At 45.4% G+C, this 15,519-nt stretch overlaps 1 protein-coding gene across 1 annotated transcript in view; it reads right to left on the bottom strand.

Moving 5' to 3' along the window:
* The window catches only part of ryr2a (ryanodine receptor 2a (cardiac)), a 94,168-nt gene that overhangs the window by 51,415 nt on the left and 27,234 nt on the right, over positions 1-15,519 (bottom strand). Inside the window, 13 exon segments of the mRNA XM_042768151.1 lie at positions 1,982-2,198; positions 2,397-2,589; positions 3,264-3,505; positions 3,591-3,724; positions 4,742-4,860; positions 4,952-5,047; positions 5,316-5,451; positions 5,948-6,131; positions 11,219-11,340; positions 11,576-11,740; positions 12,416-12,572; positions 13,361-13,402; positions 13,404-13,433. Coding sequence (XP_042624085.1) covers positions 1,982-2,198; positions 2,397-2,589; positions 3,264-3,505; positions 3,591-3,724; positions 4,742-4,860; positions 4,952-5,047; positions 5,316-5,451; positions 5,948-6,131; positions 11,219-11,340; positions 11,576-11,740; positions 12,416-12,572; positions 13,361-13,402; positions 13,404-13,433 — 1,837 coding nt within the window.

The following is a 15,519-nucleotide window of genomic DNA, read 5'->3' as shown; positions in this document are numbered from 1 at the left end:
ACCTGACTGGTGTATGTTCAGGTGTGTGTACCTGACTGGTGTGTGCACAGGTGTGATCAGGTGTGTGTACAGGTGTGTGTACCTGACTGGTGTGTGTTCAGGTGTGTGGTCAGGTGTGTGTACAGGTGTGTGTACCTGACTGGTGTGTGTTCAGGTGTGTGTTCAGGTGTGTGTACAGGTGTGTGTACCTGACTGGTGTGTGTTCAGGTGTGTGTACCTGACTGGTGTGTGTTCAGGTGTGTGTACAGGTAGATGAACCTGACTGGTGTGTGTTCAGGTGTATGTTCAGGTGTGTGTACCTGACTGGTGTGTGTTCAGGTGTGTGTACAGGTGTGTGAACCTGACTGGTGTGTGTTCAGGTGTGTGTACAGGTGTGTGTACCTGACTGGTGTGTGTTCAGGTGTGTGTACCTGACTGGTGTGTGCACAGGTGTGATCAGTTGTGTGTACAGGTGTGTGTACCTGACTGGTGTGTGTTCAGGTGTGTGTACCTGACTGGTGTGTGTTCAGGTGTGTGTACAGGTAGATGAACCTGACTGGTGTGTGTTCAGGTGTATGTACAGGTGTGTGAACCTGACTGGTGTGTGTTCAGGTGTGTGTTCAGGTGTGTGTACCTGACTGGTGTATGTTCTGGTGTGTGTACCTGACTGGTGTGTGCACATGTGTGTTCAGGTGTGTGTACAGATGTGTGTACCTGACCGGTGTGTGTTCAGGTGTGTGTTCAGGTGTGTGTACAGGTATGTGTACCTGACTAGTGTGTGTTCAGGTGTGTGTTCAGGTGTGTGTACAGGTGTGTGTACCTGACTGGTGTGTGTTCAGGTGTGTGTACCTGACTGGTGTGTGTTCAGGTGTGTGTACCTGACTGGTGTGTGTTCAGGTGTGTGTACAGGTGTGTGTACCTGACTGGTGTGTGTTCAGGTGTGTGTTCAGGTGTGTGTACCTGACTGGTGTGTGTTCAAGTGTGTGTACCTGACTGGTGTGTGTTCAGGTGTGTGTACCTGACTGGTGTGTGTTCAGGTGTGTGTACAGGTGTGTGAACCTGACTGGTGTGTGTTCAGGTGTGTGTACCTGACTGGTGTGTGTTCAGGTGTGTGTACAGGTGTGTGAACCTGACTGGTGTGTGTTCAGGTGTGTATACAGGTGTGTGTACCTGACTGGTGTATGTTCTGGTGTGTGTTCAGGTGTGTGTACCTGACTGGTGTGTGCACAGGTGTGATCAGGTGTGTGTACAGGTGTGTGTACAGGTGTGTGTACCTGACTGGTGTGTGTTCAGGTGTGTGTACAGGTGTGTGTACCTGACTGGTGTGTGTTCAGGTGTGTGTTCATGTGTGTGTACCTGACTGGTGTGTGTTCAGGTGTGTGTTCAGGTGTGTGTACAGGTGTGTGTACCTGACTGGTGTGTGTTCAGGTATGTGTACAGGTGTGTGTACCTGACTGGTGTGTGTTCAGATGTGTGTACAGGTGTGTGTACCTGACTGGTGTGTGTTCAGATGTGTGTACAGGTAGATGTACCTGACTGGTGTGTGTTCAGGTGTTTGTTCAGGTGTGTGTACAGGTGTGTGTATCTGACTGGTGTGTGTTCAGGTGTGTGTACAAGTAGATGTACCTGACTGGTGTGTGTTCAGGTGTTTGTTCAGGTGTGTGTACAGGTGTGTGTACCTGACTGGTGTGTGTTCAGGTGTGTGTACAGGTAGATGTACCTGACTGGTGTGTGTTCAGGTGTGTGTACAGGTAGATGAACCTGACTGGTGTGTGTTCAGGTGTGTGTACAGGTAGATGAACCTGACTGGTGTGTGTTCAGGTGTGTGTACAGGTAGATGTACCTGACTGGTGTGTGTTCAGGTGTTTGTTCAGGTGTGTGTTCAGGTGTGTGTACCTGACTGGTGTGTGTTCAGGTGTGTGTACCTGACTGGTGTGTGTTCAGATGTGTGTACAGGTGTGTGTTCAGGTGTGTGTTCAGGTGTGTGTACAGGTAGATGTACCTGACTGGTGTCCACCGGTGTTGGCGTGAAGGCCGCCTGTGACAGAGTGAGCGTGGGTCCCAGGAGATCGCGTGTTCTCCCATGATCATGTTTGTACTCCTGACTGTGCTCCACACGCAGCTTCTCTCGTGGTAAAACAGCCTCAAAACATGGAGCGTAACCAGATGGAGGCAGGAACTTGAACTCTCCATGACGACCGCCCAACAGGAAGCGCACTCTGAGAAGGACAAGAGTTTTTCACCAATCAGAGCAGGTTATAGTTTACAGGTGATATCACATGATCCATATACGATGATTTTGACATTGAGCAGTTCTGACTCAGCCGTTCACGTAAGTTATCTGTCAGACTGACCAATGGCAGACAGGGGGTGTGGCCGATGGGACAGTGGGCGTGTCTGGAGATGATGAGACTCACTTGACTCCAGAGGAGAAGGACACGACGGGGAAGAAGAGTCCGTCTGAGTTGAAGTTCTCAAACATTCCCTGGACTGGCTGGCCGTTGATGCGGAAGGAGATGCTGGGAGCGCTGAGATCCAGACAGCAGCTGACCACATCCTCGGCCCGCAGCACGTGCTGATTGGGTGAGCTGACCGAACGCGCCACACAACCTGCCAATCACAGCACACGTTCCGGTCACATGGCCTACGGCTCTTTAAAATCGCTGATATGTGCTGTTATATGAGTGATGTTTTCACTACCATCAGCAGATATCTCACATCAGAACACACACACACTCAGGTCTCTAAATATATACTGTAAATAAACCATAACCTTAACCATCCAACGGGCCTTGCAAGATGCAGATGAGTTTGTTTTTGATTTAGAGAGATTTAGCATTACATCAGTTGCTCACCATAATCCATAATAACACTTCCTCCAGTGAACAAGTCTCTCACATCAAAATCCAGACACGTATTTGTTTAGAGCTGTTTAAACGCTGCTTGATCTGTGCAGATTTCTCTCCTGATTCACACCAGAACACTTTTTTCACTGAAGGAAGTGTTATTATGGATTATGAACTCATATTTCAAGCAGAAGCAACAGTTTGAAGTTTAAAGCGTCGTCATGATGGATTTGTTTCTCTCATCTTCTCAAGACCTGAATTGATGGACTGCAGTGGTACATTTCAAAATATCTGATGAAGAAACAAACTCACCTTAGATGGCCTCAGATTGAGTGCATTTCCATTTTTGGGTGATCTGTTGCTTTAAATATCTCGCCGCACGTGAGCACTGCATCACAGAGATTAACAATATGGAATGGAGAATCTCTCTGTTGTTACCTGCCCACAGGTGTAGTCCATCAAAGCCGTATGAGTAGAGGTCATCCCCGACGCCGTTCCCGCCCCAGCCCTCTCCTCCGCCCGGATACGGCCCGTAGCCCTGTGTGGACGCCCAGCCCACCCGCAGGTGAGTGGCTTCGGCCGTCACGAACGGCTCCACGTGGTCCACGATCAGCTCATAATACCACTTCCTGTACTGGGCGGAGCCTTCACTCACGCCCAGGAAGATGTTTGGCCTCATGCTGAACGAGCGACACAGAGAGATGCACTGAGAGAGTGTGAGGAGACAGGAAGTGATGACAGGAAGTGATGAGGACACTGTCCTACCTGCTGACGTGATTGACGAGTCGTGTCTGCAGCAGCAGGTCTCTGCCAGGCAGCAGGTTATCACAGATCAGGTGCTGATTGGAGCGAACGGCCACACCGTGACACACACACAGAGAGCACAGGACGTCCAGCACCTGAACATCACAGACACACCTCTGTCAGGCCGGCTACGAGCCAATCATCAGCTCACTCAAACACCACAATACATGATGACCTTTAATATACACCTTCACATATACAGATATAAAAACATCATCTGAAACCTTCTTTTTGTGTTTGTTTGCTCGAAATGTTATGAACAGCATCTATGCTAATTCTTTTCTATCTGTCTTTTTGTTCTATCCCAGGATGCCCATCACGAGGTATCTACAGATTACACCAGCTCCAGCGAGGATCCAGCCTCACAGAAAGACTTCAGATGACCCTTAAAATAGCTCATTATTTGAAATAAAGTAGAAATAAAGCATAAAAAATCTTTTCATTTCAGCTAGGTGACAAAGCTACATTTCTCATTTTCATATAAAGTACTAAAATAACTTAAACTAAAATAAACAAACTAAACATTACAACTTAAAAAGTATAGATATTTAAATATATATAATATTAAATAATACATATAAAAATGTGTGTGTGGGTGAATAATAAGAATTACAAAAACGAAGTAAAATTAATAAAACAAAATCTAATTCAAGAAATAAAATCTGATTCAAAATATTCAATAATAACTGGTTTGAAACAATAAACAGATTTATATACAATATTTGTATTCTAATCTAATTATTAAACCTCAGATAGTCATATTTAAACCGTGCTCAATTTTTAATTGATTAAATTTAATTGTTTTTGCAGATCTATGCTGATTCTAAGCTATTTGAATAAATGCATAACAATAATCAGTGCTGTGATTAATTCTTTGAGTATGACAATGACATATAATCAGTAAAGATCTGAATTAAGGTGACAGTGTTCAACATGAACAGATAAAACACAACCAACTGAGAAACCCATGAAAACTAGACACTGATAGAAAAACCAGACTGGAACGTCTGCACAGGGAATGAATCTGTGAATCCCTTCTGCACGCACAACATGATCAAGAGAGAGAGACTGACTGATCATTATTCAGCTCACAGCATCACTACTTTAGTCACCTTGTGGTTGCGTCCGTGTTTGTCCAGCAGTGAGATGATGGATTTGATGTGTCCCTCTTTAATGATGTTCAGAGCTTCTGGACTCTCCACCAGAACACAGTGCAGAACCTCCAGGATCCCTGCAGACACACACACACACACACACACACACACATCATCACACCAGCACACCACAACGATCCACTCGTCACAATAAATGATGCTACATACCGGACGACGCTTCCAGCCTCTCCAGACGACTGATCAGCCAATCCAGAGAGCCGGAGAACTGAGCACAATTCTTCCTGTTTCCTCTGATCAGAGCAGCTACACACAGACAGACAGAGGATCATGTGACGGGAATAATACGATTCTTTAGGAATGAAGCTCTTCAAAGGTTCAGGAACAGATGAACTATTACTGAATCACAGCAGCATGTATGTGTAGTGTGTGAGTTAGTAGTGCACTAGTGAGTGATGGTGAACACAGTGCATGTCTCTCGTGCAGCAGGACTCGTAGCTCCTGGAGTCACAGTCAGCAGATTTCACCGGTTATTGATGTGTGTAGATGGAAAGTGCTGAAATATGAACCATACCCAGGTGTTCATAGAGGGAGTTCAGGATGGACTTCCAGGATTCTCCTGCCTCTTTACCGGCCACGTCTGCAAAATGAGCCGCACTGCTGTACACATGCAGACGATCGATACACTCCAGCACCAGGTTGATCATTCCCTACACACACACACACACACACACACACACACACACACACAAACTCATGCATGCAGCTGAAATATCAACATTGTCTCTAAAAACTCTCAGGAGAAATAAAAACAGCTCACTATAAATGAATGTGGAGCAGCTCAGATTATCTGATGAGAAATGACGGAGTACTAGTACTAGTACTATCTGATTCTTTGTAAACTGAAAGTTGTAAATAAAGTTAAGATTACTGAAATATGGTTTGAAGGATAAAACTACTTCAGTTTCTCTGTGTCAAACTTTTGAGCTTACTGCAGTGTGTTACTTGCTATCAGTGTGTGACATATTTGTACTTATTAGTGATATTTCAGTCTCTGAGTGAAAATTGTTTTATAGTCCATTCTACACCAGATTTTAGTTCAGTGTGTTGTGAATCACATGGCTTGAGTTGTGCTTCTTCTGTAGGACAGCTGTGATTGTGATGAACATGAACCCACGCTGTGTCTGGTGTTTCTGTGAGCCGTACCTCCTCCTGGAAGAGGTTCTGTCTGCTCTTGAGCGCTCGCAGGCGGTTCTGTTTGTCCTCGTGCTGCAGGTGTTCGTCCGGCGGCTGGAAGTATCCGATCAGATCCTGAAGACTCAGACTGACCGATTCGATGGGCAGATCGAGGGTGGACGTCTTCCCCTTCTTACTCAGAGTGTCTAGACCCCTGCACACAGGGAGGAGGGACAGGAACATTAAAACACTCTGTTTGTGTGTGCACTTGTATGTGTGTGTGCATGCGAGTGTGTGTCTGTGTGTGTGTGTGTGAGTGAGTGAGTGAGTGAGTGTGTGTGTGTGTGTGTGTGTGTGTGTGTGTGTGTGTGTGTGTGTGTGTGTGTGTGTGTGTGTGTGTGTGTGTGTGTTTGTGTGTGCGCTTGTATGTGTGTGTGCATGCGAGTGTGTGTCTGTGTGTGTGTGTGTGTGAGTGAGTGAGTGAGTGAGTGTGTGAGTGAGTGAGTGAGTGAGTGAGTGAGTGAGTGTGTGTGAGTGTGTGTGTGTGTGTGTGTGTGTGTGTGAGTGTGTGTGTTTGTGTGTGCACACACTTGTGTGTGTGTGTGTGTGTGTGTGTGTGTGAGTGAGTGAGTGAGTGAGTGAGTGAGTGTGTGTGTGTGAGTGTGTGTGTGTTTGTTTGTGTGTGTGCACACACTTGAGTGTGTGTGTCTGTTTGTTTGTGTGTGTGTGTCTGTGTGCTCGTTTTTGTGTGTGTGTGTGTGTGAGTGTGTGTGTGTGTGTGTGTGTGAGAGTGTGAGTATGTGTGTGTGTGTGTGTGTGTGTGTGTGTGTGTGTGTGTGTGTGCACACACTTGAGTGTGTGAGTGTGTGTGTGTGTGTGAGTGAGTGAGTGAGTGTGTGTGTGTGAGTGTGTGTGTGTGTGTTTGTTTGTGTGTGTGTGTGTCTGTGTGCTCGTTTTTGTGTGTGTGTCTGTTTGTTTGTGTGTGTGTGTCTGTGTGCTCGTTTTTGTGTGTGTGTGTGTGAGTGTGTGTGTGTGTGTGTGTGTGTGTGTGAGTGTGTGTGTGAGTGTGTGTGTGTGTGTGTGTGAGTGTGTGTGTGTGTGTGTGTGTGTGTGTGTGTGTGTGTGTGTGTGTGAGTGTGAGTGTGTGAGTGTGTGTGTGAGTGAGTGAGTGTGTGTGTCTGTTTGTGTGTGTGCACACACTTGAGTGTGTGTGTGTGTGTGTGTGTGTGAGTGTGTGTGTGAGTGTGAGTGTGTGTGTGTGTGTGTGTGTGTGTGTGTGTGTGTGTGAGAGTGAGTGTGTGTGTGTGTGTGTGTGTGTGTGTGTAAAAAGTACGGTAAAAAGTACTTAAAGAGCTGTTCTGTAAGCGCTTGTCAGAAGAAACAGTCGAGCGACAGAGAAGGACAGCAGTTTGTAAGTGTTTTTGCCTCGTTTTGTCATTAGACTACTGCGTGATCATCGTTGCTAGGGAAACTTTGCTCTAATTACTGTGTGTCTTACCCTGGTAAATACGTGTGAATTGTGGCGTTTGGTTTTGCGTTTGCCTATCGCGGGACTGGACAGGTTTCGGTCTGCTAAATAGGGAGGCGTGACAAGCTTACTTCAATCACAGGTAATCAGGCAAATATATAAGTGGTAGTTGACACCGCGGCAGCGGTCGCGGCAGCCCTCGTGTGAAGCCTCCTCGTGTGAAGACCGACGAGTGTAAAGACCATCGACTCTACCTGCGTGACTCCACCGAGCAAGGACACCGACAGGGCACTTGAGTATTGCTTTTCTCCCCTTCAATTTCTGCACAGCTTGTCCTCACATACTTATTTTGCTCACTTGTAGTCACTATGTGCTTTCAGATCTCTACTATCACTACTAACACTCGGAGAGCACGCTATGTACGTCAAAGGAAGGCCTGCCTGACAAATCTAAGGTCTGTCCCTCTGACCTCTACTACAACGCTCTCTATTCCACTTGGTCTCTGGAACTGCCAGTCTGCTGTTAACAAAGCAGACTTCATTTCTTCTATTGCTACTCATTCCGCTCTCAGCCTCATGGCACTGACTGAGACCTGGATCAAACCTGAGGACACTGCCACTCCCGCAGCCCTCTCCTCTCATTTCACTTGTTCTCACACCCCTCGTACAACTGGGAGGGGTGGAGGTACTGGTCTCCTTATATCGAAAGATTGGAAATTTGATCTTCAACCACCACCTACAGGTAACGTTTCATTTGAATCACATGCTGTTACTGTAACCCCACCCTTTTAAAATCCACTTTGTGGTCATTTATCGTCCCCCAGGTCAATTGGGAAACTTCTTGGAGGAGTTGGACGTGCTGCTATCAAACTATCCTGAAGATGGTACTCCTCTGGTACTGCTTGGCGACTTCAACATCCACCTAGATAAACCCCAGGCTGCTGACTTCAACACTCTGCTCGCCTCATTTGATCTCAAGCGAGTCTCTACTACAGCGACTCACAAATCGGGCAACCAACTGGACCTCATCTACACGCGTTGTTGCTCAGTGGACAACACTTTAGTTACTCCACTGCACACCTCAGACCACTTCCTCATTACTGCTAATCTAGCACTTACACCTGAAGCGGCACACGCTCCAACGCGGGTCACCTTTCGACGGAACCTACGCTCACTCTCTCCATCTCGCCTATCCTCTGTGGTTGCATCCTCACTTCCTTCACTCTCGCACTTTTCAGCTCTGGACACGAACAGTGCTACGGACACTTTTTGTTCCACTCTGACCTCTTGCTTGGACAACTTTTGCCCACTGTCGTCTAGACCAGCACGCACCACCCCATCTGCCCCCTGGCTGTCCGATGTTCTCCATGAACATCGCTCTAAACTCAGGGCTGCAGAGAGGAAATGGCTTAAATCAAGAAACTCTACTGACCTCAGTGTGTATCAGTCTCTCCTCTCTTCCTTCTCTGCAAACGTCTTCACTGCTAAAGCATCATATTACCACGACAAGATTAACAAATGTTGTGACGCTCGGACACTCTTCAAAACCTTCTCTTCTCTTCTTTAATCCGCCTCCACCTCCTCCTCAATCGACTCTTACAGCTGATGACTTTGCAGTTTTTCTTCACGAATAAGACAAAAACCATCAGTGACCAATTCTCCACACCGCAGACTGAGGATAACTTCACAACGACTAATGCTCACTCGTTCTCCTCCTTCTCTCCACTCTCAGAGACGGACGTTTCCAAACTTATCCTGTCCAGTCATCCTACTACTTGCCCACTGGATCCGATCCCCACTCACCTCCTTCAAGCGATTTCTTCTTCAGTCATTCCTTCACTTACTCACATTATCAACTCCTCTCTTCACTCTGGAACATTTCCCTCAGCATTTAAGCAGGCTCGGGTAAGTCCACTGCTGAAGAAACCATCTCTAAATCCAGCACTTCTAGAAAACTACAGACCGGTATCCCTTCTTCCATTCATTGCCAAAGACACTCGAACGAGCTGTGTTCAACCAGCTCTCTATGTTTCTTGTACAGAACAACCTCCTGGACAGCAACCAATCTGGCTTCAAAAGTGGCCACTCAACTGAGACTGCCCTGCTCTCGGTTACTGTAGCCCTGCGACTGGCAAGAGCAGCCTCAAAATCCTCAGTTCTCATTTTGCTGGACTTGTCTGCTGCTTTTGACACTGTTAATCACCAGATTCTCCTGTCCACCCTCAGAAAGATGGGCATCTCTGGAACCGCTCTTCAGTGGCTTAACTCCTACCTTTCTGATAGATCCTTCATGGTGTCTTGGAGGGGTGAAGTTTCTAAGTCACAACAACTTGCTACTGGGGTTCCTCAAGGCTCAGTACTTGGACCGCTTCTCTTCTCCATCTACATGACGTCATTAGGATCTGTCATTCAGATGCATGGCTTTTCCTATCACTGCTACGCTGATGACACTCAACTCTACTTCTCATTCCAACCAGATGACCCGACGGTAGTTGCTCGCATTTCAGCCTGTCTGAGTGACATTTCTAGCTGGATGAATGACCATCACCTTCAGCTCAACCTTACTAAGACTGAACTGCTGGTGGTTCCAGCTAACCCATCGTTTCATCACAACTTCTCTATACAGCTGGGTTCGTCAACCATAACTCCTTCCAGGACAGCCAGAAACCTAGGAGTTGTGATGGATCATCAGTTAAGCTTCACAGACCATATTGCTACAACGACCCGGTCCTGCAGATTTGCCTTATACAACATTAGGAAGATTAGACCCTTCCTGTCAGAGCAAGCCACCCAACTTCTTGTCCAAGCTCTTGTTCTCTCCAGACTGGGACTATTGTAATGCTCTTCTGGCGGGCCTTCCTGCATGTACTATCAAGCCTCTACAACTGATCCAGAATGCAGCAGCGAGGGTTGTCTTCAATGAGCCAAAAACAGCTCATGTTACTCCTCTCCTCATCAGGTTTACACTGGCTACCAGTAGCCGCTCGCATCAAATTCAAGGTTCTGATGCTTGCCTACAAGACGACCACTGGCACGGCGCCAACATACCTAAACTCACTAGTTCAGTCTTATGCGCCCTCCAGAAGTTTGCGCTCTGAAAGTGAACGACGTTTTGTGGTGCCATCCCAAAGAGGTTCAAAATCACTCTCACGGACTTTTTCCTGGACTGCGCCCAGCTGGTGGAATGACCTCCTCCCGATCTCAATTCGAACAGCTGAGTCTTTACTCATTTTAAAAAACATCTAAAGACTCATCTTTTTTGCCTGCATTTAACCAACTAATACTAGTACTTACCTTTTTCTTTTTCTTGTCTATCATATTCAAAAAAAAAAAAAAAAAAAAAAAAAAAAAAAAAAAAACCCTGGCTACGTGTTCTGTACTACTAGACTAACTGAGACTTGTCATAGCACTTGTATACCGTTGTTGTTCTCTCGTTGATCTGATTGTTTCTACTGTTCTCATTTGTAAGTCGCTTTGGATAAAAGCGTCTGCTAAATGATTAAATGTAAATGTAAATGTAAATGTAAATGTAAATGTGTCTGTTTGTGTGTGTGCACACACTTGAGTGTGTGTGTGTGTGAGTGTGTGTGAGTGAGTGTGTGTGTGTGTGTGTGTGTGTGTGTGTGTCTGTTTGTGTGTCTGTTGTGTGTGTGTGGTGTGTGTGTGTCTGTGTGCTCGTTTTGTGTGTGTGTGAGGTGAGTGTGTGTGTGTGAGTGTGTGTGTGTGTGTGTGTGTGTGTGTGTGTGTGTGTGTGCTTGTGTGTGTGAGTGTGTGTGTGTGCGTGTGTGTGTGTGTCTGTGTGCTCGTTTTTGTGTCTGTGTGTGTGTGTGTTACCTGATGAAGCGGTTGAAGAGGAAAACCGTGCTGCGAATGACTCTAGCGGTGCGTGACTCCTCGTGTTGTGATCGTGAGAGCGTCAAACCATCATCCATGTGACCCTCATGATGCATGATGGCCTAAAACACACACACATACCTGTACGTTACATTTATCATCCACTGGAGTGTGTGTGTGTGTGTGTGTGTGTGTGTGTGTGCTGCAGCGGTAATGAAGAGGGTGTGAGAGTCTGACGCGTCTGTAATGAATCTCTCAGAAGCAGCTCAGGGGCGTCACGTATGAATGAATCCATCACACTGAACTCACAGTGACACACTCACACACACACACACTCAGATGCTGTCAAACACTCACCTTCCTCTGAACTCCTCCCATCCGCGCACACTTGGCGTCCACAGACTGGTACGTGAGCCAGAGCCCAGTGTCCACATGCTGGATGTAACAGACCGAGTCGCCGTATTTGATGTCCGGGACGCCCATCCCATCCACCTCCTTCCTCAGGCCAAAGTCCAGCTTCTCCTGCAGGAGGACGAGCAGAGGATCATGGGTAAACACTGGTTCAGTTAGCAAACATCTCAATGTAAAACCCGTCACACACAGATCAACAGTGTACTGTAGTTCATCAAAATATAAATCATTCAAATAAGTCCATTTAAAATTGTGTATTAATTATGAACACAATTATGGAAGCTAACAACTGTGTAATTATTAATTTATTCAAACAGGTAATTGCAATCATTTTTCTTGCAGTTCTGAGTTTATAGCTCACAATTCTGCTAATTCTCTGAAAAAATTGCAAGATTGGTAATCTCAAGAAAAAATGTCAAAATTGCAATTACCTTTTTTATATACTTTATTTATTAAAGTTTTATTTTTTCCCCGCCGTAATTATTAGAAAAATAATGGCATTTTTAATCAGATGCGTAAAAAACATTTTCTCTGAACTCATATTAATAAATCAATGCTGATAAAACAATTAAGAGCCATCAATTATTCTTCCATTAATTATAAAAACACATAAGGCCATTATTTATCCTGTTTGATGCTTCAACACCAATTCAGTTCAAACTCAGGAACTGAGTCAGAGTTTAATTAACATTCTCATTCTGATCCTCATATACAGATGAACCGATCTAATGACGAGTGTTTGAGGTATTTCAGGGTCAGCTCAGGTTCGTGTGGCGTCAGTCTCACTTTTGAGGAACGGAAGCAGAAAGCCGTTGATTTGACGTCTGCTCTCTCCTTGTCCATTAGCAGCAGCCCTTGATCGTCCATCATGCTGAGATACTTCCCGGTGGTCACGTGACGCAGCCGAAACGGCTGACCCCAGCGGATGTGACTGCCGCTCCACCTGCACACAGCCAGAGGACAGGCTTCAGCTCACCCACAATGCACTGCGGCACACAGAGTACTAAAAGAACAGTGAATGACTGAAACTCAAGTGGTTTTCAAACAGTAAGCATCATCTGACTTCAGAAGACTTGATATACAGTGCAGACCATCTACTCTTACGATGCTTTCATGACAAACAGCAGCTCAGAGATTCAACGTGAGGATGAGAAAATGAACAGATGCTCACGATGAAAACCTGAGCAGACCTTGATTTGTAATTCAAAAGCAGAAAGTAAACTGTGTTGGGCTCCTGCTCCAGTATTTGGCCCCAACCCCAAAATGCCACTTTGATAAAACGCTCCAACTTCAGCGTCCTGGATTATTTTTAGTCTGTGAAGAGCAGAACGCAGAAGAGCTGACGTCCTGCAGTGTGTGATTACAGGCTTCATGGGAACGCAAACCCGGCTGCTGCCAGACAGAGGGGTCAAACGAGAAGGAACGCATCAGATCTGATGACATCAGCACTGCGGCATGATGGGAACCTCACAGGTCCAAACACAGTACAGCCGGTCAGTCTGTGCTCCACGGGTTCATGTGGAGTTAAATCAGAAAAGAGTGTCTTTTCATGTCATGTCCAGCTAATGAATTTGACTGATTGATTTATTTTACTCAAATGTGGCCATGCATGTGTCACTGTGTGGCATTGAGAGATGTTTTATTGCACTTTTCCCCAGCACAGATGCACTCAGCACTGAAGTACTCTGAGAGCGTGAATCAGCACACACACAGAAACACTCCTTCACTCACGCCACTCGGAGCGTCTCCAGCCTCCAGAGGGATCTGGCGTGGATGGACGGCTCCACCCTCGTAGTGCACCGTCCTGCGGGAGACAAGACCAACATATGAGTGTCTACACATCAGTCCATCCTGTAAATCTACAGTACATTACTATTTTAAACAGAACGATGCAGAGCAGAGCTCAATGAACACAAACACATCTCATTGTTTCTGACTACGTGTTATTAGTGTGTTTTGTCAGATGTCAGATATTAGAGATCAGTCCAACACCTAACAGCCATAATTGTTCTGAATGACAAATGAATTATAATTTCAGTTAATTTTATTTTATTTTATGGACTCACAAAATTGTATATGGCTAGAAAAAAAAAGAAAGGTAGAAAATGTCCTTGAAAATAAAAAATTGTTTCTTAATTTCTGACACTAGCACAGCAGAAGTAGTGTGAAGAATTGAGATCAATAATGACATCACTTCCTGTGCAGCACAAAACAAAAACCAGCAGATTAAAACAGTAACAGTCTGTGTGAGAGTCTTGAGGGCAGCTGAAGGTTGAGAAGCAGAGCTCAGACTGGAGATGCGGATCAAAAAGAGTAAAAATACACGATTATTAAGACAGCGTCATTCATCACGACGTCTCCTCCTGACCGTCTGTGTCTGACCTCAAACTGCAGTCTGAGGAATCACAATCAGCGTCTGGAACACGATGTGCGCTGGGAACCGTTCTGGTTCGACTACTGCTGCTTTACACAGCAGTGAAGAGAAAGACACACACCTACACACAAACATGGTCCCACAACACACACTTGCGTAATACTTGTGCAAGAACATCTCTTGTTCGAGTTAAAAGAGCCGGATGGATACAGAGAAACGTTCTTTGAATTCATGCATTCAAAAGCAGACGTGACACGCTCAAGGCCACCGGTGACGAGAAACACGGATAAAGAGAAACTCAAACCCTGAGAGGAACAGACTTCAGCTTTATACGTGAAGCTGAGGAGCTCAAACTCACACTAACGAATGATTTACACAGATTTAAACAGTATAGCGAAGCTGAGGAGCTCAAACTCACACTGGTTAGTTTTTTAAGTTGAATGCAATGAAAGTTATGCTCAAAACATATGCTCTTATAATCACAATATATACCCTCATAATCAGCTCTTCTAGCCACTGCAGACTCCAAACTACATTTAGCTTTCTCTTGATTTCTAATGTTTAAGTGTCTGTTGAATGACTTGAGTGATTTTAGGAGGAATCTGTTTTTTCTGGGTTAAATAGTTTGCGGCAGAGAGAGGAGCATGGTAACACATTTCTATCTGCGTCTGATGTCCCACAGAGGACAGGTGTTTCTGTAATTACAGCAGCACACACACACACACAGCCACACCAGATCTCATTCTGTCTCACAGAAGATCACCGCCAGACCCGAGGGACTCTGTTTCTACTGAAGAACAAGTGAACGTCCTACTTCAGCTTCAGGAGAGCCAACGGTGTGTTACGAGAGATGGGGAAACTGGAGTAAGGTGTTAAAGAGCTCATGTTCTGCGCGTCTTCATCTCATTTAGTCAGTCAAGATGTCATGGAGTTTTTTTATTTTGATCCAGTTTTTTTCCATTATGTTCTGCACGTCTTCATCTCATTTAGTCATTTGAGATTTGTCCTCTTTAAGGCCCTTTGTATATGAGAACGTCCAGCCACGACGGTTGACCTCAGAAGATGAAGACATCCCACAGAAACCCTCAGAGAGACGAAACACTCCACACTTTAACCATCAAGAGTGTTTAATCAACCTCAACACACAGTACTGACCATCGGCGGTCCAGAACCAGACACACACATCATCTACATCAGCGCTTCTCAACCGCTTTAACCCAGCTGGACACAACAATATTTGAAGTTTCTGTACAACAGATTTCATAATTTTAGAAGTTATAAGACCTGAGCTCCTGCTCGTTTTACCCAATAAATCCACAGGACTTTTCCAATTACTAAGCTGCTGAGAGGCTGAATTAAAATAAGAAAAAGCTTATTTTAATGGTTGTTGTGTTATAAACAACTTTTTTTATTATTTTGGAAGTTGGTGGACCTGGGTATCCTGGTTGAGAACAGGAACAGATAGCAGGAGTCAGAATTCAGGGTGTCAGCAAGCAAACACACCCCTATAATGAGC

This window comes from Cyprinus carpio, chromosome A12 (assembly GCF_018340385.1).
Source record: "Cyprinus carpio isolate SPL01 chromosome A12, ASM1834038v1, whole genome shotgun sequence".
Classification (NCBI taxonomy): domain Eukaryota; kingdom Metazoa; phylum Chordata; class Actinopteri; order Cypriniformes; family Cyprinidae; genus Cyprinus; species Cyprinus carpio.
Note: the sequence above shows the minus strand (reverse complement) of the source record. Positions and strands in the feature narration are given on the sequence as shown.